We start from the raw sequence: 20,003 nt of genomic DNA, 5'->3' as shown, positions 1-20,003 counted from the left end.
TTTTTTTTTATGTAATCAAATTTAATGTAAGTCTAATATTTTGTCATGTTTCAAACAACACAGCATCACAATATAAAAGAGAGTAGTAACATCTGTTTATGAAACACATCAGATACAGTTGAATTCAAATACAAACCTTGTCTATATATGTCTGTATATACCAGACATATAACTATATTATATTAAAAGTATAGTTCACCCAAAAATGAAAATTCTGACTTAATTTACTTACCCTCAGGTTGTTTCAAACCTGTATGAGTTTCTTTCTTTTGCTAAACACTGAAGAAGATATTTTGAAGAATGTGGATAACCAAACAGTTGCTGGTAGCCACTGACTTCCATAGTATTTTTTTTCTATGGTAACACTTTAGTTTAAGGATCAATTCTCACTGTGAACTAGCATGCATATTACGAGCATATTGGCTGTTTATTAGTACCCCCTTTAAAATAATCACATGTTGTTCTGAAATGAAGACGGACACAGTTTTTGTTTTATCCAGTTGTATTTACTCAGTGCAGCTTATACCATCCAAGTGAAAGTTATAACACCAACATGTCAGAAAAAAATGAATAAAAAAAAAACAAAACAGAATCACTGAGTTGGAAAAAGAATGACAAACAAACAAAATGTGATTATTTCAAAGCGGGTGATTCTTTTCTATACCCACTGTATAAAGCACATATTAATTCATTCTGCGTGGCCATATTCCAGATCCCTTAATCCTACCAAATACCTAAACTTAACAACTACCTTACTATTAATAAGCAGCAAATTAAGAGTTTATTGAGGCAAAAGTCATAGTAAATAGTTAGTAATAGTGAGAATTGGTTCGCAAACTAAAGTGTGACCTTTTCTATAATATGGAAGTCAGTGGCTACCGGTGGTTACACACATTCTTCAGCATGTCTTCTTTTTTTGTGCAACTGAAGAAAGAAACTCGTACAGGCTGACTAAATGATGACAGAGTTTTCATTTCAGGGTGAATCGTTCCTTTAAACTGTTTTCTTTTAATCAAATTTAATCAAAATATGGCATGGTGGCCCAAATTAAAGGTCGTCACTGGCCAACTTGCTTTGAGCGTCTCTGGTTTAGTGTGACTGCCAATTCTGAGAAAATCTGTTCTTTGGAGCTGAAGGTAGAACATCACCTCAGGGAGCCAATTACTGATACTGGGAACAGAGACAGAGTTATCTCCTAAGGAGAATTCTCTTGGCAATTGTCATGCCAAAATGAAATAATATATGTATTGTTAATGCATTCACAATGCCTTATACTGTAATACACATAATTTAAAGTGTGAAAATTTGTACCCTAAATGTAATTTAATCAACACCCAATTTAATATGTTGTATCATAGGTTATCATGTTTTCATGCATTTTATTGCAAATGTTATTAGAAAAATATCTTAGCTGACGATGTGTATTATATAGCATTATGAAAGAAATAGCTCACCCAAAATGAAAATTTGCTGGAAATTTACCCAAATCTAAGATGTCGATGAGTTTGTTACTTCATCAGAACAGCTTGCTCACCAATGGATCCTCTGCAGTGAATGGGTGCCGTCAGAATGAGAGTTAAAACTGCTGATAAAAACATCACAATAATCCACAAGTAATGCACACGACTCCAGTCCATCAATTAACGTCTTCTGAAATGAAAAGCTGCTTGTATGTGATAACTCCATTTTTGGGTAAATTATTCCTTGAATACCATTACAGGCTTCAAATGGTATCATATGTTTGAAGGAAATGAAAGAATTAATAGTTAGTAATGAAAGTCATTTTTTCAAAATTTTTAACACTTCAGTATTTTTCTTCCCCATTCGTAAGTATTATGGGACCGGCCTTAGTGTGATCAAATAAACAGTATCCTACTTCTCTTTCTGTTTTTCTCTCTCTCTCAGCATATAAGTGGATGTACGGAGAGCTGAAGGGGAATGTGGCTCTGCAGTATCTGGCCTGGGTCTCGTATCCCATCATCCTCGTCGTTTTTGCATCCCTCTTCTGTCACCTGGTCTCTCCACAAGCTATTGGTTTGTTCATCTCATCCTCCTCTAATTCCTGCTTTTATTAGCCTGTTTTATTTCTGTTTGTCCTCCGTTCTTTACCCTTCCATTCACATCTCTATTTTGGTGCTCTGCTCACAATGTCAAATCATTTTTGTGTCCCTCTGTTCTGTCATATGTCCTCAGCTATTATGCTGTATATTCAGTTTTTGTCCTCGATCCACCTTAACCACCCACCCACAACACTTCAAATCTTCCTGCCCTCTTTTCAAGATGTGATCATCACAGCCTCGTTTTCTCTTCCTTTCTCTCACCTCTGCACGCCACAGTTGTTTTAATAGCTTTCTCATATGCTCCACATCAGACTAGAGGACACATGCCAATCTTTTTTCTTCTTTTATAATCAGTGTGACAAGATCTACACTCTGTGAAATTGTGTTTGTGTTTTATGGATTAATTTCATTCGCATCGCTCTCTCTCTCTCTTGAAAATCTTTTCTCTGTCCCTCAGGCTCTGGGATCCCTGAGCTCAAGACCATTCTCCGAGGTGTGGTGTTAAAGGAGTATCTGACGCTCAAGGCATTTGTGGCTAAAGTCATCGGTCTTACGGCTGGGCTGGGCAGTGGTATGCCCATCGGGAAGGAGGTGGACCTCTGCTACTTTATAATTTAATATTTTTATATATAAATGTGCAATTTTTTATTAAAATATACAAATCTTTTTTACAGTTGACTATCTATCTATCTATCTATAGTTCTATCTATCTATCTACCGTTCTAACATTCTATCCATCTATCCATCTATCCATCTATCTATCTATCTACCTGTCTGTCTCTCTGTCTGTGCATCTATCCCATTCTCTTATTCTCATATTCTTTAGTTCTGTTCATCCATTAGTTCAGTTATCTTGCTAACTGGTTGCATTCAGAGAAATTAATTTTGTTACATAAACTCTCCTCATAGACACATTACATTGTTCATCTGCTGCTGTTTATTGATTAATAACCTGCATTATATCCTCAGGGTCCTTTCGTGCATATTGCCAGTATATGTGCGGCAGTGCTGAGCAGGGTTATGTCCATCTTCACCGGTGTGTATGAGGTAAAAATCAGTCCCTGTGAGCCTGTTCGCCTGTGTGTGTGTGTGTGTGTGTGTGTGTGTGTGCGCACGTGTGTGTGTGTGTGTGTACAGAATAAATAATATCTCAGATTATATGTAATATTCTATTTTATCCTCCATAATTTAGCTTTAAATCTATTTAAATATTTTTACTAATTATTGTTGCCTGACAAATGATAAGATTTCTTTTTTTAGCTGCACATTTTTTTATTGCTTTACATATAAACCTTGTTAAAGTTTGTTAGATTTATTTAAAAAAAATAATAATCTTAAAGATATATTAATCAAATTAATTACATATATTTTATATTATCCTGCATAATTTGGCTTGAAGTTAATTTTGTTAATTTTCTCTTTGTTTAAATGTATTTAACTTTTACAAATTATTCCTGCCTGGAGATTACTGGCAGCAGCGATAGATGCTATTTACACTATGTAAAAATAGCAGTATTTTCTTTGCAATATTAGGCCATATCCACACGAAGCCAGAGCTTTCCTTATCCGATCTTTTTTTTTTTCCTCGTCTCAAGAAATATCTGCGTACACACGAAACAGACTCAAAACAATGTAGTATACATGCCAGACCAGTATGTGGCGCTGTTATTCTGCCACAGAGATACACTAAAAACGGAGAGGAGGACGACTTGGAGCATGTGCATAAACCTTGCTCTCTGTATACAAACCCAACACAACAAGAAAATGAACATGGAATAATACATTTATTAATCTTAATGTTAGTTAATAAAAAGACAATTATTCAGTGTTTGTTCATGCTGTTGTTGCTGTTACACGACGTAGCAGTGCATGACTAGGGTCGAGACATGGGGCGATGACATCATCGTTTCACAAAATATACGGATTGGCTGTTCACACGAAAACCCAAGGGTGTCGTTTTCAGATTTATCCACTCTGAGACCCAGTTTCAAAAAATAGCAGTTTCAGGCTCCCAAAACACCAGATCGGTCTGGATAAAACGGCATTACGAAACAAAATTTTTACGTATACAGCTAAACGCATCTCCGTATGGGGCCTTAGTTAGATGCTATTTATACCATTTAGTGCAAGTGGCAGATATTTGCACCTCAGTATTAAAGTACATTATAAAAGTAATAACGTATTGAGTGTAAATTATCTTTTTTATTAAATGGATGCCACCTTCTTTGGACAATAAAGCCCTCCCTACACCTACCCCTAACCCATAAACACCCGTGAGGCACTTTATTTTCCACTTTTCAATTACTTCCTTCATTTTATTGAAAATAAATGCCTTTCCGATCTGATACGTGATGTGAAAAGGGAGAAGAACGAGTTCGGCAAAAGGCGGATTCGAACTCGGGTCGATCACGTCAAAATGTCTCTACTATGCGTTTTACTACCTACACCACTAGAGCTATTGTTTAAAAGGCGTCTTTTGTAATGTTGTCTAGCCCAACCACACGTTGGTGGCATAGCTAGTGTAAATAGTGTAAATATGAAGGAGCAACACAATGCACTGGGACCAGAATAAATTAAAGACTTAAATGGGCTCTTTTAACTTAACCTATAAATACCCAAGAAACCAACCATTTTAACTTAGCAACTGCAAATTAATTCACTAAAATCCAGTCAGAACACCTTAGTGACCACAAAGAAACACCCACAACACCCTAACACATTCACAAAAAAAAAATCTAGTGTATACATCATATTTATTAATGCTTTGCCAACGTAAACCCTTTTTATCATGTCAATAAAGCTTCTTACATCTTAAGGGAACCGAAACGAAAGAGAGGATCAGTTTTCTATGAGATGACGAGAGAATGAGAGTGCAAATCAGATCATTTGATGCCTCTGGATCTGAGGAGATTAAAATACTCTCATTCATTGTAAATATTAAAATTTGATGTTCCACAGAGGATTTGACTGCTGGTTTTCCACCAATCATCCATGCTGTGCCTATAAAAATGACATAGACTGAGGGAATGCGAACCGCTGCTCTATCATTTATCGTTACACAGCTGCTCTAACCGTAATTCAGCATTACACAAGACGTTTACTGTAATTAACCATTACACAGCTGCGTTTCTCTAAATTACCATTCTTTTATGCTTTGTAGAGCGAGCAAGCAACCGCTTTCTTCTCCCCTGATCTGTGCACATTTTCACTGCATGGCTGTCAAGAATTGGTTCAGTAGTTGTTTGAAGCCACTTGCATTTTTCATCATCTCATGACGGACAGCAATCTATGTGAAAATCCATTTTGTCTCTTAAAGTACTTTGATCTGAATGGCTCTTTCAACAGGGATCAGATTGAAACTCAGACCTTTGTGATGTGGACTGAGTTATAACGTCCTTTGTGTATGTATGTGTTGACAGAAAGCCCGACTGTCCCGAATGAGAATTTCCAAGTGTGGCAGCTCTAGCGCCTTCCTGCATAGCAAACGAAATGGGCTCAACCAATCACTGGAGCTAACGGTGAGAAACACACACACACACACACACATTGTTTCACAAATACAAACACACACACACACATTCATGCTCATTATTTCCCATATTTTGTTTCTGTTTGACTTCTGGTGGCTTCTTTTTTATTTGTCATACATTATGCAGAACTCCTGCAGACAGTGTTTTAGCGCAGAGATAAAAGTGTCAGGTTGTTTTGCTTTAAAAGTGTTTAAAGCTAGAGATTCACATGGGGTGATCCAATTTTCAGCACTTAAGAGCGATTATGAGCTTTTCATGTTTGTATATTTGCACAAACATCAGCTCAATTAACTCAATGTCATCCAATTTATCAAGACAGAGTGATGAACTGATGTGAAAATGTCTTAATGTGTTGCTAAACACCCTCATTAGTGAGTAGGCTGTGAGCATATGTGTGTGAAAGGGAGATCTGGTCTTTATTACTGTGGTTGTTTGAAGGTGTCCAGCTCCTATAAAATGCCTTCCTGGAAAAAAAAGGAGCGATTCTCTGAATGCGTCTAATTCATTTGAGGAACGAGGAACATGCTGAGATTGAACAGCGAGTACAGAGACAGATTGCAGGCCACTCCAAAGAGAGCTAACCAGTTTCACAGAACGTCCTCAGAGAGGTCCAGAGAGTGAAGCAGAAGGGAACCGGACAAAATTGAGCTTCATTATGGAGTCTAAGAGGCATCCAAAGTGTTTTAACAGCGTTAAAATGTGCTTAATACTGAATATTAATTTAAAAAATGTATATAAAAATATGCTTAATACTGGATATAATTATTAAAAAAACAAACTCCCAAAACTTTTAAATGGTAACATATATTTTAATACTAAATACTACTTAATTTCTTTTTACATTTACATTTGGCAGATGCTTTTATCCAATTTATCCAACAACAAAAGAGACTCCTGCTATAAAAACATGAATTAATGCAATTAACATTAGACTAATAATAGTCTACTGAGGCTGGATCAGATCAAGGGAACATATTTAAAAAAATTTGAGAAAGGGCAATAAGTGATTAATTTTGCACACATACATCAATAGACTCCAAATATATAAACAGTAAAACAGTCAATATCAACAGAAAAAAGTAGGGTTAAAAATCCACATCAGGTTTTTCCTCTCCAAAAAACAGGCTCTTTTGGGTGAATCACACAAGAACACTCAAAATGGTGGAAAATGGGCTTATGTGGGCTTCGTCTTCTTGATTTCTTTGAAGTCCTTTGATTTTGGGGTTAATTTGAGGTTTCTTAATGTGATTCACCCAAGAGTGGTCCGACTTTGCATCAAACTGAAGAAGCTGCTTCTAGGTTAGCCTGTCTGAATAGCTCATAAATACCACGCAGATCACATGCAAACATGCAGTCTGCTCAGAATAAGAGTACTCGGGGTATGTTACTGTAAGATGCCTAATTTTGCTCTCTCTTCATTTCTATCAATATCTTTCTTTTTCCTTCCGTCTCTCTCTCTCTCCTCCCACACATCACTCACTGACTCACTCATGTTATTTTGGTGCTCACGTTGTGTTAAGACGTTGTGGAAATGGTGAAAATGTGGAGCAGTGTATGTGCGTTCAGCCGGAGGGCCCAGTACACGAGCACAAGCTCCCAGGCAAAAGCTCTACATGTGTGTGTGTGTGTGTGTGTGTGTGTGTGTGTGTGTGTGTGTGTGTGTGTGTGTGTGTGTGTGTGTGCCACGAGCATGTGAGTAGCTCTTCAGAAGCTGCTGACCTTAATTGCTGATCTAGGATCAAGTTACCTCTCATTGGCATATAAATTCCCACTCCACACCACAGCCATCACAAGTTATTTTATGAGTAGACAGATGCCAAAACCTGTCTCTGATCAACAGTTAAGGATTATGATGAGCTTTTGAATGTTATATTCAGTTTAATGTTACAAAATTGTGTGTGTCTAATGTTTATGAATTAAAATAAATGCTAGTCATACTAATTGCATATTTCTCTCATCTCATTCCCTGTATTCTCTTTTTATCCCTGTCTCATTGTCTCTCCCCTATAACACCTTATTATTTTCGTCTGTCTGTATTAATAGTGATGGTATTTTTTGGCATGTGTCTTGAATGTGTGTCCTGACGCTGTTATTTTAACCCCACCCAAATGACCCAGAATAGTGCCCATGTTCAGGATCTGCTGGTGTGTGCCTGTGCAGTGGGAGTGGCCACCTGTTTCGCTGCCCCAGTGGGAGGCAAGTCACGCCCACTTTTACCCAGCATGGATTGCATTGTGCCATGTATACTTACTGTACACAGTACTTCACAACATGATGTTTGTCATTCTCATCTCCTTTCTCTTTTTAGTGTGTTTATGCTTAGTTGGTATGTGTGTAAAGCTTTGGTTTGCCTTTCTTTGCCACATTGAACGAATCCTCACAATTGTGTATTCACATAATCCTTTTGTTTTTCCTTTGCTTCTCTTTATCCATCATTCCCTTTATTTCTCCTTCCATTCGGCTCTACTCTTTCTTCTTCTCTCTCCCTCCCACGCAATGTACCCGCTGACATTCCTAATCTATTCTTCTCTTTACATCCCCTCATCTCCCTCCCCCTAACTTCCTCGTTCTCCTTTCTGCCTTCACCTCAAACTCCCTCTCTCTCTTCCTCTCTCTTCTGTCTTGGTGTCAGTAGAACCCCTATGGTTACACAGACATACTGACAGTAGGATGTGCTGTTGGGGTGGGCTGCTGTTTTGGGACTCCCCTTGGAGGTAAAAATCTCTCATAATTTCTATCCCTGTAGTTTTCAGTTCCTCTTCCTTCTTTTTCAGCTTGACGCCTGCTGAATAATTAACCTCGTCAACACTTCATAGTTAAAAGCACCTGTGTGTATTATAAATTCATATGCTGTGCATGTTTTATGTATCTTAAACGGTGTGTTCTCTATGAGGAGAGCGTGATAAATAGCCAGAACATTTGAAGTACTTTTAGAGAGTGCATGTGGATTTCGAAAAGTGTTTGTGTGTGAATGTAAATTCTTTTAAGCTTACTTAATTCTAATAAATGAATTTTTTGGATGATAAAATACTTTTGAAAAGCTTAATATCCAGAAGAGAACTGTAAGCCACTGGTCAGTTGATTTGAGTGTAAACACTTTAGCAGTAATGTTACTCTTATTATTACTATTATAAAGTTATCATTATTTTAAAGTGCAGTTTTTCAGCGGCCTTGGTTCCAAAAGTATTTTTGCCATAGGGATTTAAAAAAAAAAAAAAGTCTTTGTTAAAGAGCTATAAGTTATGAACCAAACTAACTAGCTACAAGGTGAATCCCATTACAAACTTTGAAAGAACTACGATCCCATGAAGCATTGTGAATGACATTATCAAATTTAAAACAAATCTATTGATTTAAAGATGGTGGTTATATATAAAAACAATATTTTTTATGTTTATTGCAAAATATGCAGTTTGAGAGCAGTTGGAAGTAGAGTGTAGGGAGATTGACGTCATATTATGTCATTCTCTGCGTTTCATGGGAATGGTCAGGTGCAGAAGTGCTCTTTGCGGATGATTTACTTGTTGGATTTCTTTACAGAATCATGGCCAATGTTGTTTTTCACCAGGAATTCCACGGTTAAAGAAAATTATTTAAGAAATAAGTTGAAATAGTGCGGACTGATAGCTTCAACAAAACCAGGGACAGTTGATTAACAACCTCATAGTGCAGAGTAGGTCTGTCTTTAAAGGTTGATTGAGATTTTTACTTCTGGAAGCCAAATGTGTTGCTTTCCACGACTGTGGCGGTTTGTTTGTGCCTCCTAACCAGTCCGACACAGCAATACTGTCTCAACCAATGGAGTGAGTTTGGGGCGGGGCTATCTGTTTGACTGACCAATAGCAGATGGGGAGAGTGTTTGCAATATTTTTAAAATTATTTATTATTAATCTATTTATTTATTCATTTAGTATTTATTTACTTTTTTTTAACTATTATTATTTGTTTTTGTTATTACTATTCACCTCTCTTCCACTCTTATGTTCTGTTTCTAAATTGCTTTCTCAGCTGTTATGTAACTTTCTTTTTTTTATCTTATATTATTTTTGCTCCTCACTATCTCTCAGGTGTGTTGTTCAGTATTGAGGTCACGTCGACATATTTTGCAGTGAGGAATTACTGGAGAGGATATTTCGCTGCCACATTCAGTGCCTTCATATTCCGAGTACTGTCAGTGTGGAACAAAGATTCTGGTGAGACACACACACCAGCAGATATGATAAATGAATAATTAATTAATTTCATGCTAGATGTCAAGCTGTCCACTGCTTACTGATCTCTATAAATGAAATACATTATACAACATTTAGTTCCGGTCGTCAGTTTTGATCAGCTGAGCAATGTTCCAAAAGTGCTGATGTACAGTCCAACAACAATAAGACTTTTCACTCTTTCTATCAGTCTGCTTGTGTGCATGTTTCAGACAGCCTTTCAGTCTGTTTATTAGTGGTGGGTATTTTTCAGTGACTTATTTTGTAGGTTACATTGTTACAGCAGTAGAACAGTGAGTCACTGAATAATGCACTCAGTTATTTCATTCCGTATAATAGTGTTTCCTTCAGTAAACAGACACCATTGTTGACACGCAACATTTCATCCTGCTTTACCTTCAATTTTATTTGGAGGAAAAAAATAGACAAAGTGTCAATATTGTGTCTGCTTAATATTAACTTAATGTTTATTGAACTGTTGTATAAAAGTAATATTACACAAGCATACTTAGTGTAGTAATGATATTCAGAACAACAGCGATTTTGCTTAAAGACTAAAACTTGTTTGTTTTTTCCCACAGTTACGATTACAGCACTGTTTCGTACAAACTTTCGTATGGACTTCCCCTTTGACCTGCAGGAACTGCCAGCTTTTGCAATAATTGGGTGTGTGGGTTAGTGTGTGTCTATGTACATGCATGTACAGTATGTGCAGTTATTGATTCATTATGTGCATATGCACCTAAAAAAGATTGTTTACCATAAATGTAGCTGTATATATATAAAGTGAAAGTGATGTGACGTGTAGCCAAGTATGGTGTCCCATACTCGGAATTTGTGCTCTGCATTTAACCCATCCAAGTGCACACACACACAGTAGTCAGTAGTGAACACACACACACACAGACACACACCTGGAGCAGTGGGCAGCCATATTGCTGCAGTGCCCGGGGAGCAGTTGGGGGTTCGGTGCCTTGCTCAAGTGTCTCACCTCAGTCGTGGTATTGAGGGTAGAAGAGAGTGCTGTACATTCACTCCCCCACCTACAATTCCTGCTGGACCTGAGACTCGAATCCTCGACCTTTGGGTTACAAGTCCGACTCTCTAACCATTAGGCCACGGCCCCATATAATGTTGTATCTTCAAATAGATTTCACAATTTTTCTGGCTGATGTTTCTAAATTTGTGTGTGTGTTTGTAGGATCTCATGTGGGTTTCTAGGGGCGTTCTTTGTCTATCTGAACAGACAAGTTGTTCTGATCATGAGGAGACCGACGGCTCTTAAGCGCTTCCTCACAAAACAGCAAGTCACCATTTACATATGAATAAACTTTTCATAAACCAATTTTAGCTTTAAAATTAATTTATTATTCTATTATTTTACTTGTATTGCATATGACATTGACAATGACATTAATAGCATCAAAATATCAGGATAATACACCATTTCAATTACGTCTGTTTGTGTTTATTTGTTGTAGCCGCTTGATTTACCCTGGTGCTGTGACACTAATTATAGCCTCCTTCACATTTCCTCCTGGGTTCGGCCAGTTCATGGCTGGAGAGGTGTGTATTTGCTTGCATATACTATACACTTGCATTTTAAGTAGACATCCACAGAGCAGTGTTACTGAGACTTACTGAACCAGTTCAGAAGCCTTTTTGTTTGTTTGTTTGTTTGTTAATGTGTTGTGGCTGCAAGAGCCAAATTTTAAAAACAACCTTTGAGCATGCACTGAATTATTTCATTTAAAACTAATCTTTTAAAAGTGCACTCAGGTTTTCCTATGTTTCACTTGTTTATCTTAGTATTTTATTTTTTTTATATTGACACATAGTTTGTTTGATGAACTTGTTTTGTTTTGTTCTATTCCATTGTTGTGCTTGCGGTTGCACTTTGAAGTTGACTTGATTTAGTTGTTATTGTGTCTGTTTATGTATGTACATTGTGCTTGTTATATTGTTTGGTTTGTTCGTTTATATGTGCTTTTATGTTTACGTTGTGTAAAGAACTGGCTAAAAGTGCTTTATAAAATAAACATAATTATTATTATTATTGTGTATTATTATTATCTACAGCGTATTATTATTATTATTATTATTATTATCTACAGTGTATTATTATTATCTATCCCTGCATGTCATGTGTGGGTCTCTGTAATCATGAGTAATTCTTGACATGTTTAAAACGTCTGGTCATGTGACCTCAGCATGGTGGCATCCAAATGGGGGTGACTCACTCCATGTAGAATTAAGCAGCTTTTTTTATTATTCATCTCATGTGAGTATTTATCATATTACTGATATTTCCAGAAATTGCTTTTCCTTTTTTTTTTTTTAAGTGACTGAGTGCACCTTTAATTTTTGAGACACACCAATTCCTACACCACTGTAGGTTTTCACTTTCTGAGTATGGCTATTTCACTGTAACGAGCATTGTAACATTTAGCCTAGATTAGCTAGTTTACTGAAGCGTAACACTGTCATTAAAGAGCTGCTTGAGACTCACAAGGCAGCTGCTGTTTCCCTTCACTGCTACGTCATGAATGAGTCCTTTGGAAGTCTTTTAATATGTGGAGTCTCTGTTTCTCTTTTGTCACACAGCTGATGCCAAGAGAGTGCATTAATTCACTGTTTGATAACTTCACTTGGACAAAGATCTGGGGTTCAACGGCTCCACACGGATTGGGTCACTCTGCTGCCTGGCTCCACCCACAAGTCAGCGTCTTTGTCATCCTTCTCCTCTTCTTCGTCATGAAGGTGCTGGCTTGTTGTAGAAAGATTTCTGTGACCAAATTTCATAATGTATGCTGTGTAAATGCTAATTTCCTTTTGATCTCCCGTTCGCACAGTTCTGGATGTCAGCGGTCTCTACTACAATGCCAGTCCCTTCTGGAGCTTTCATGCCTGTTTTTATATTGGGTCAGCCATTCTTTTTTGATTAGCATGTCATGTAACTTTCTGAGACCTAGCAATTAATTTTGGTTGTTATATTGGATGTATCATGTTGTTTACATCTCAGTGTCCATATATTCAAAGTCCTGATGCAAGCTTTTATGTGTTACCAAATATTTAGTGGGTATGGCTAGTATAATATTAATCCTGTGAAGCTTGACATGTGAAAAGTTATTTTGCATATTTTTGCCCAATATCAGGCATTTATGTCTCACATAGCTTGATATAGGAGAATATGGAGCTCATGCTCAAGGAGGAAAAAAAAATCTAAATTTTATTCAGAGGGCCAAAACTGAGCAAAATTATGCAATTTAGTGCAGTTGCTGATATTTATTTGGCCAAAAGTAAGATGCAGTTCTGATAGCTTGTAATGTAAATCAGATCTTTATAACAGTAAAGCAGACTGCTTACATAAAATGCATATAAATATCTGTTTTCACGCTATATCTTCTAATAATAACAGTAAATTAGTAAGATGATTTTTAAATGCAATACAATAATGCAAATCATAATTGAATGCAATACAATGATGAGTGAGATGTGTAAAAATAAACATTTCCCAAAAGCCTGACATATCATATTTGATACAAACATTTTGAAATTATTTTTCTGGATAATCAAGTAAACCTAAGTTGCTTTAGTCCAGTAAGTGTTTATCTTGTAATATTACTGACAATATAAAATATATTCTGCGTTTACTTCACGAAAGTCTGTAACGATCACATCAAAATATCATTTTTAGAATGATAAAACTAAAAACTATACTAAAAGCTTTCAATTGCTAAAAAGTCAAAACTATCAATCAGACAACAGAAGGCATGTGAAAGATTGTGTACAACAGGTTTTTCAGCAAAGTTTTGATTGTTAATTTAAAGGCCTTAGAAACTTGCATAGCAAATATGATATAGTAGGCTTTGCAGGGTAAAAATAATTACATAATGAGACAGTATATATTATTTTTAATTGTAATGTGACTGAAATAATATGATAATGTTTCTGAAACAAGCAGGAGCAGCATTTGGCCGTTTGGTGGGTGAGATTATGGCAATGCTGTTTCCGAATGGAATTCTGTTTGATGGGATCGTGTACCAAATCCTGCCTGGAGGCTACGCAGTGATAGGTCTGCAAAAATTCCCCTTCCAGCCAATCCTTCACACCCCTAAAATCCAGTTTTACTCTTAAAGTAGCAGATCTATACTTCTCGTATGCTTCCCCTTTCAAATTTTCTGCATCTGACCCCCTGCTTCTTCCTGTGTGTGTGTGTGTGTGTGTGTGTGTGTGTAGGGGCAGCAGCTATGACAGGAGCAGTCACACACACAGTTTCAACAGCAGTCATCTGTTTTGAACTGACAGGTCAAATCTCGCACATCCTGCCCATGATGGTGGCCGTGATTCTCGCCAACATGGTGGCACAGGGTCTACAGCCTTCTCTTTATGACTCCATCATTCAGGTCAAAAAGCTGCCCTATCTTCCAGAGCTCGGCATTGGCCACATCAGGTACCACTACCAGATCTCTAGAGACTGGTGTAGTTTTAGATGTGATATATCGGATCTGAATTGACGATAGTATCTTTGACCTCTTTTCCCTTCAAACAATATAACTACTTTAGAGGTTTATTTGATGGTTTTGTAATGAAAAAATTCAAAGAAACTATTTTGACATAAAATATCTCTCTCTTTCTCTGCATGGCAGTAAATATAATATCTTTGTGGAGGACATCATGGTGAAGAAAATAAAGTTTCTGTCACCTCAGTCCACTTACAGAGAGCTGAACGATCTCCTGGAGTCCACGTCTCTCAAAACCATCCCGCTCGTCGACTCCAAAGGTTTGTGTTGGGTGAACAAACCACTTTGTAATCATATTGCAGATTATATTTCCTATTGAAAAGACCAGTTTATACCAGTGTGAATTTCCTATTTAAGATGGTTGAAGACCTGTTTCTAGTAAGAAAAAACTGTGATAATTGTGTGTTCAAAATAATAAATAGTCACTTTGTGAGAAGTCAAGTCACAATTACAAAAAAAGTAACAGTTACAGTTAATTATTCAAATTTAGTAATTACGAGAAGCTGTCGCCATTGTGAGATATTAATTCACTCTGCAAGATATAGTACGGAAACCCATTTCTGTCTCAGTCTCACAGTTACCTTTTTTATTTTTTACTCTTAAGTTAATAATAAATAGTCAGATTATGAAAAAATAGTCACATTTACAAAAAAAAAAAATCAATTAAATTCTCAGTTATGCTGTATAGTCAAATCGAAAGATATAAAGTTTCATGAAAAATAGTCACAATTAAGAGAGATGGTTACAATTGTGAGATATGAAGTTACATTGCAAGAAATAAAGTCACATTGTGAGATATACGGTCACAATTGAGAGAAATAAAGACACAATTATGAGAAAACAGTCGCAACAATGAGATATAAAGTCACACTGCAAAATATATTATAGAAGTCCATTTTCATCAAAGAGTACAAAATAAAGGTAATTATGAGAATTATGAGTAATTATGAGAAATTGTCACATTGTTAAATATAAAGTCACATTGTGAGAAATAAAATTGCAATTACGGGAAACAAAATTGCAATTATGAGATATAAATTTACAATAGCTTTTTTTAAATGACGCGGAAACAGCTTCTGTACCATAGCCACACTGCTCATCAGCAAAATTAAACTGGTTAAGCTAGTCAACCAGCATGGTCTTTCTGGTGAAACTGGTTTACCAAAGACATCTTGTTTAAATATGGTTCAAAAGCTAGTTAATATATGCTTTTTAGAAAGATTGTCTAACATGTGTAGGTGTGTGATGATTCCTTTTGGCAAAAATGTGAAATTGAAGAAAAAAAAAAAAGTCAATTATTTTCCCACACCCAGAGTCAATGATTCTATTGGGCTCCATTGAGAGATGTGAACTTCAGGCCGCCTCGGATTGGTGGCTCTCAGCCGAGAGGCGGGTTTATAACCGAGGTGAGGGCGTTTCCAGCCCAGGGTCACAGGTCAACTGGGAGTCCTTCGCCTTTGTGGATGAGGAGGTTGGAGAGGAGAATGGAGACAAGGTGAGAAGAGCTCCACAAGTATTATCACACACTGTTTTTCCCAGAAAAACCCCTAAGAGAACATCTTTGTTCTCTTTTTGTTTTGCTCAGAGGCAGATTTGAAGTTCTCTGATCTGACATCAATAAGCAGAGCTTTATGCCAAATAAATGTTCTTTTCTGAAAATCAAGCAAATTATTTGAGTGTACTAATCTTACACTGTTACTAAAATGATTAACAGGGTAACAGAGTCTCTGAAGAGTGTAACGGCCCACTGGGGTCCACCAAAACCACAGACATCTCCACTAATCACACCACATCTGGTAAGTTTATATGTATTGTTACCTGGCAACAAGTTCTTAAAGGTTCTAGCTGATCAGTATCCAGCTCTACACCAATTCAGCATATAGACCTTGTGTTAGAATGTATTCATGAAACCAATTCAAGCTCATTCATTCCAGCTAAACGTTCACCAGTAGAAGTGTCTCATATCAAAGTTGGCTTGTTTAAATTGAACCGGTGTTCTTGAAATCATAACAGGTGCCCTGCAGTCCGTGAGGAGGACACTTCATCGTCTTTTCTCCTCGTCTTCCTCATCAGGGCAGACTGAACCAGAGGTGTGTTTTTTTAGATTGTCATTTACTAGGACAGTGTAACTTACTGAAGACATGAGTGGAGTTAACATGAGAGTATGAGTTTAAAACTAGGAAATCATCTACGACATTATCTCATATCCCTCATTTTGTAAAAACAAATAAAATCTTGTGTACTGTAATGGACCAACAAGTTTATTGGCTATACAGTACATGGTTATGGCAGGAGTTTTGATAAATCTTTGCGCAGATGAATGCACAGAATCAATTTTTTTAATTTTATATTATATTGAAGGTACATTTGTTTATATACTGTTGTTTACAGTACACATTGTTTCAAAGCAGCTTCACAGACAATGTTTATTATGTCTTAATGTCTTCATGCTTTATAGTCGCATTTAGCAGATTAGAGCTGGCCAATAATATAGTTTGCATTTTGTGACAATACAGATAAAGTTGGACATACTTATATATGCAACTTTATATAAAGAGCTGGGTGATACGTAAATTTTGCATCAAAATAAATGTATTATCAAAGTTCAGTTCTTGTTCTGAAGCCTGACAGTGCAAGTTTTATTTTTGTATTACTTTAAAAATAATACTAATACAAAATAATACACCAGCAAAAAAAAAAAAAAAGTGAAATTGAATATGTATCTGCTAAGCCAATTATGTAATTGCCTAAAATTATAGGCTTATGATATTTAGTTAGTGTCATAATTTTCATGCAAAAACCGTTGCCCCTAGTAACTAAAATCAATTGTTTTTCCATATAAAAGTTTTCTTTAGCAATTTTTGTTTATTGTTGAAGCTGGCATATTTTAACTGTAAATTGAGAGAAATCTCACATTTTTAGATTCTTGTGTTTTAAAAGCTGGTTGTGACACATTTTGTCTTTTCACTTTCCAGTCCATGAGATCACAATTTCAGTTATCAGCTTGCACCAGCAGGTGGCGTCAAACACGCTGTGTAGGGCAGGTGGAGTCGCAAAACAGGATAAAAAATTTACAGGGTTATTTTGAGTGAATTATGATGTTATCCTCCAAACATTCGTGTACTACTACTGACCCTCTGTCTCCCTCTCATTCCTCTCTCTGTAGAGCCCTGCAGCTCCTCCTGTAGTTGATAACATGACTCCTGAAGAGGTAGGGTGATGAATTGATTTATTTCCACTGCAGTTCAGACAGTTGGCTACAATTAGCACGTCAGACCCAAAGCTGTCTGTGAGCTGTCAGTCACTCGCAGTGACTTTAGGACCCTGATTATGTTGTATTGGGGTGTTCAGATCAAAGCCTGGGAAGAGGAAGAGCTGGAAAAGCCGATTGACATTGATCAGATCCGTGTTGACCCCTCACCTTTTCAGCTGGTGGAGAGAACATCTTTGCATAAGGTAATTCACAATCCGACTGAGATCACACATGAAATACTGTGTATTATATTGAGGATTTATGTCTTTCCAAGTGAATCATGATTTAGTCTTTTATCTGTATTTGAATGTCAGTCCAAAGCACTCATTATTTCATGCCCTCAGGGAAATGTGTTTTTCGATAAAAACAGCACCATTATATCCTGCATTCGGGTGTTTATATGTTAATATATTTTTCAAATTAAAAAAAATTACAGTATTGTATTCTGCATTCATATGGCATGAATGCATTTACACTGCAATTACAATTGCATAAATAATGCCGAGATTAATGGGTTTTAAATGGATATTAATGTTTTAGTAATATGTAAATACGAAATTATTCTTTAATAAAATGATACTCGAAATAAGAAACTAAAACTGCCAGTTGGTGGCAGTAAATGTCATTCATTCATTCGATTCCTTCAAACAGCGGATTTATTCAGGAATGGAGTAAATGGCTCTCTTTATGAATGAGCCATAGAATCATTGGTTCGCCCGATAAGTTCAAAACGCACATTCACTCAGAAATGAAACGCCATAATTTAAATATGAGACAAAAACTCATACAGGGTCATTATTGCCCCAATATCTTGAATTTTAGGGGCATTCTGACTGCATCACACAGTGCATCATGTTTATCACTAATCAACTGTATGAAATGTATGATAACCTACGTAGGTCTGTGGCAGGGCTTGTATGTTAAATGCACTAATAATTTTATTTTTCCCATAACATGTGGAAAATAATGTTTTTTTAACTTTAAACCGCATAAACACATTTCATTACACCAAATACACAAAATAATGTTCTTTTTAGCAGCATCATATGACCCCTATTAATTAAATCATCTTTTTTACGTGTTAAATCGACAGCCCTAATATATACACATACATACATAAATATAATGTTTGCTTGTTTGTTTCAGACCCACACCCTGTTCTCTCTTCTGGGTCTCAGTCATGCGTATGTAACTAGTATTGGTAAACTGGTTGGGGTGGTCGCACTAAAAGAGGTAAAGATGATTTATCGTCTCTGTCTACATGCATTTCTGCATACTTTCTATCATATACTAGTGTGTTAGAGTAAATTATTTTGCTTCTCTCTTCCAGCTCCAGAAAGCAATCGAGGGGTCGACTCGTAGCGGAGTGCGACTTCGTCCTCCTCTGGCCAGTTTCAGAGACGCGAGACGCAAGGCCAAAAAACCTTCTCATTCCCCTTCCGTCCCGTCCTCTCCCACAAGGGACAGAGAGCTGTGGAGTGAGGGAGTGAAAAGAGAAAGTAAAGACGAGTCTGCTGATAGTTGTATCCAGACAGATGACAAAGAGTGTGATATCGCCACGGGCAACAGCAGCAGAAGTACCGTCAGCACCTCTTCTTCTTCCACAGTCCCTCTCTCCTCTCTTCATTCTGTGCCTGAAGGAGAGGCGGATGCTGATAGAGAGAGTGATGAGGAGCCTTTATAGGTCTATTGTTTGTCATTTTCTCAAATTCAGCCCTCCAGGGGGAGGCAAACCATATTATGGTGCCGCCTTTGAGCCCAGCACGAGCCACAGCGCTGGTGCACGAGAGCTGCAGCATCGGACTTGTTGGTTGATTCTCTACTCTCCGGACAGGACTCTCTATACTCTTTCTTTGTCGATGTTTTTTCACTTGCGTTTCTTTTGTTGTCTATACATTTGTACATATGGACAGTCGGTCTGACACATCTCACTGAATGTCTTCTCTCTCTTTGCTAGTCGATCCCTGTGTTTGTCTGCTGTACCTGATATTATATCACTGTAAAAATGAAAGATTTGTTTCCTTAACAAGCTATTTGCATCTGATCTGACCCTTGTCTTAGTGTAACCTAATGTAGTCAGGTTAATTCAGTCGTACTATATTTTTTGACATTTTAGGTTCCCTGATCAAACTTTTTTACTGTATAGATATGAAATTTAAAGCAATATTTCAGGTTCAATAAAGTTAAACTCAATTCAGTGTTAATGTTAGCTATAATAATTTTGGTAATTGAAATAAAGCTGAAATAATGCATACAAATTAGATGAAAAACATTAGTTTAAATTAAATTAAATTAAAGGGATAGTTCACCCAAAAATAAAAATTAGTCCATGATTTTCTCACCCTCAAGCCATCCTAGGTGTATATGGCTTTCTTCTTTCAGACAAATACAATCTGAGTTATATTAAAAAATGTCCTGGCTCTTCC

General features: G+C 36.7%; 1 protein-coding gene across 1 annotated transcript in view; it reads left to right on the top strand.

Moving 5' to 3' along the window:
• clcn1b (chloride channel, voltage-sensitive 1b) overlaps window positions 1–19,401 on the top strand; it is a 29,813-nt gene extending 10,412 nt beyond the window's left edge. Inside the window, exons 4-23 of the mRNA XM_016501393.1 lie at window positions 1,906–2,034; window positions 2,518–2,651; window positions 3,030–3,107; window positions 8,226–8,304; window positions 9,658–9,783; window positions 10,383–10,467; window positions 11,003–11,104; window positions 11,283–11,367; window positions 12,406–12,561; window positions 12,654–12,723; window positions 13,766–13,876; window positions 14,041–14,254; window positions 14,451–14,584; window positions 15,638–15,819; window positions 16,039–16,120; window positions 16,338–16,414; window positions 17,491–17,535; window positions 17,676–17,780; window positions 18,724–18,810; window positions 18,908–19,401. Coding sequence (XP_016356879.1) covers window positions 1,906–2,034; window positions 2,518–2,651; window positions 3,030–3,107; window positions 8,226–8,304; window positions 9,658–9,783; window positions 10,383–10,467; window positions 11,003–11,104; window positions 11,283–11,367; window positions 12,406–12,561; window positions 12,654–12,723; window positions 13,766–13,876; window positions 14,041–14,254; window positions 14,451–14,584; window positions 15,638–15,819; window positions 16,039–16,120; window positions 16,338–16,414; window positions 17,491–17,535; window positions 17,676–17,780; window positions 18,724–18,810; window positions 18,908–19,261 — 2,435 coding nt within the window. The 3' untranslated portion in view covers window positions 19,262–19,401. The remainder of the gene's footprint in view (window positions 1–1,905; window positions 2,035–2,517; window positions 2,652–3,029; window positions 3,108–8,225; window positions 8,305–9,657; window positions 9,784–10,382; window positions 10,468–11,002; window positions 11,105–11,282; window positions 11,368–12,405; window positions 12,562–12,653; window positions 12,724–13,765; window positions 13,877–14,040; window positions 14,255–14,450; window positions 14,585–15,637; window positions 15,820–16,038; window positions 16,121–16,337; window positions 16,415–17,490; window positions 17,536–17,675; window positions 17,781–18,723; window positions 18,811–18,907) is intronic.
• Window positions 19,402–20,003: the final 602 nt, after the last annotated feature.

Source organism: Sinocyclocheilus anshuiensis, unplaced genomic scaffold, assembly GCF_001515605.1.
Source record: "Sinocyclocheilus anshuiensis isolate Anshui unplaced genomic scaffold, SAMN03320099.WGS_v1.1 scaffold1260, whole genome shotgun sequence".
Lineage (NCBI taxonomy): Eukaryota > Metazoa > Chordata > Actinopteri > Cypriniformes > Cyprinidae > Sinocyclocheilus > Sinocyclocheilus anshuiensis.
Note: the sequence above shows the minus strand (reverse complement) of the source record. Positions and strands in the feature narration are given on the sequence as shown.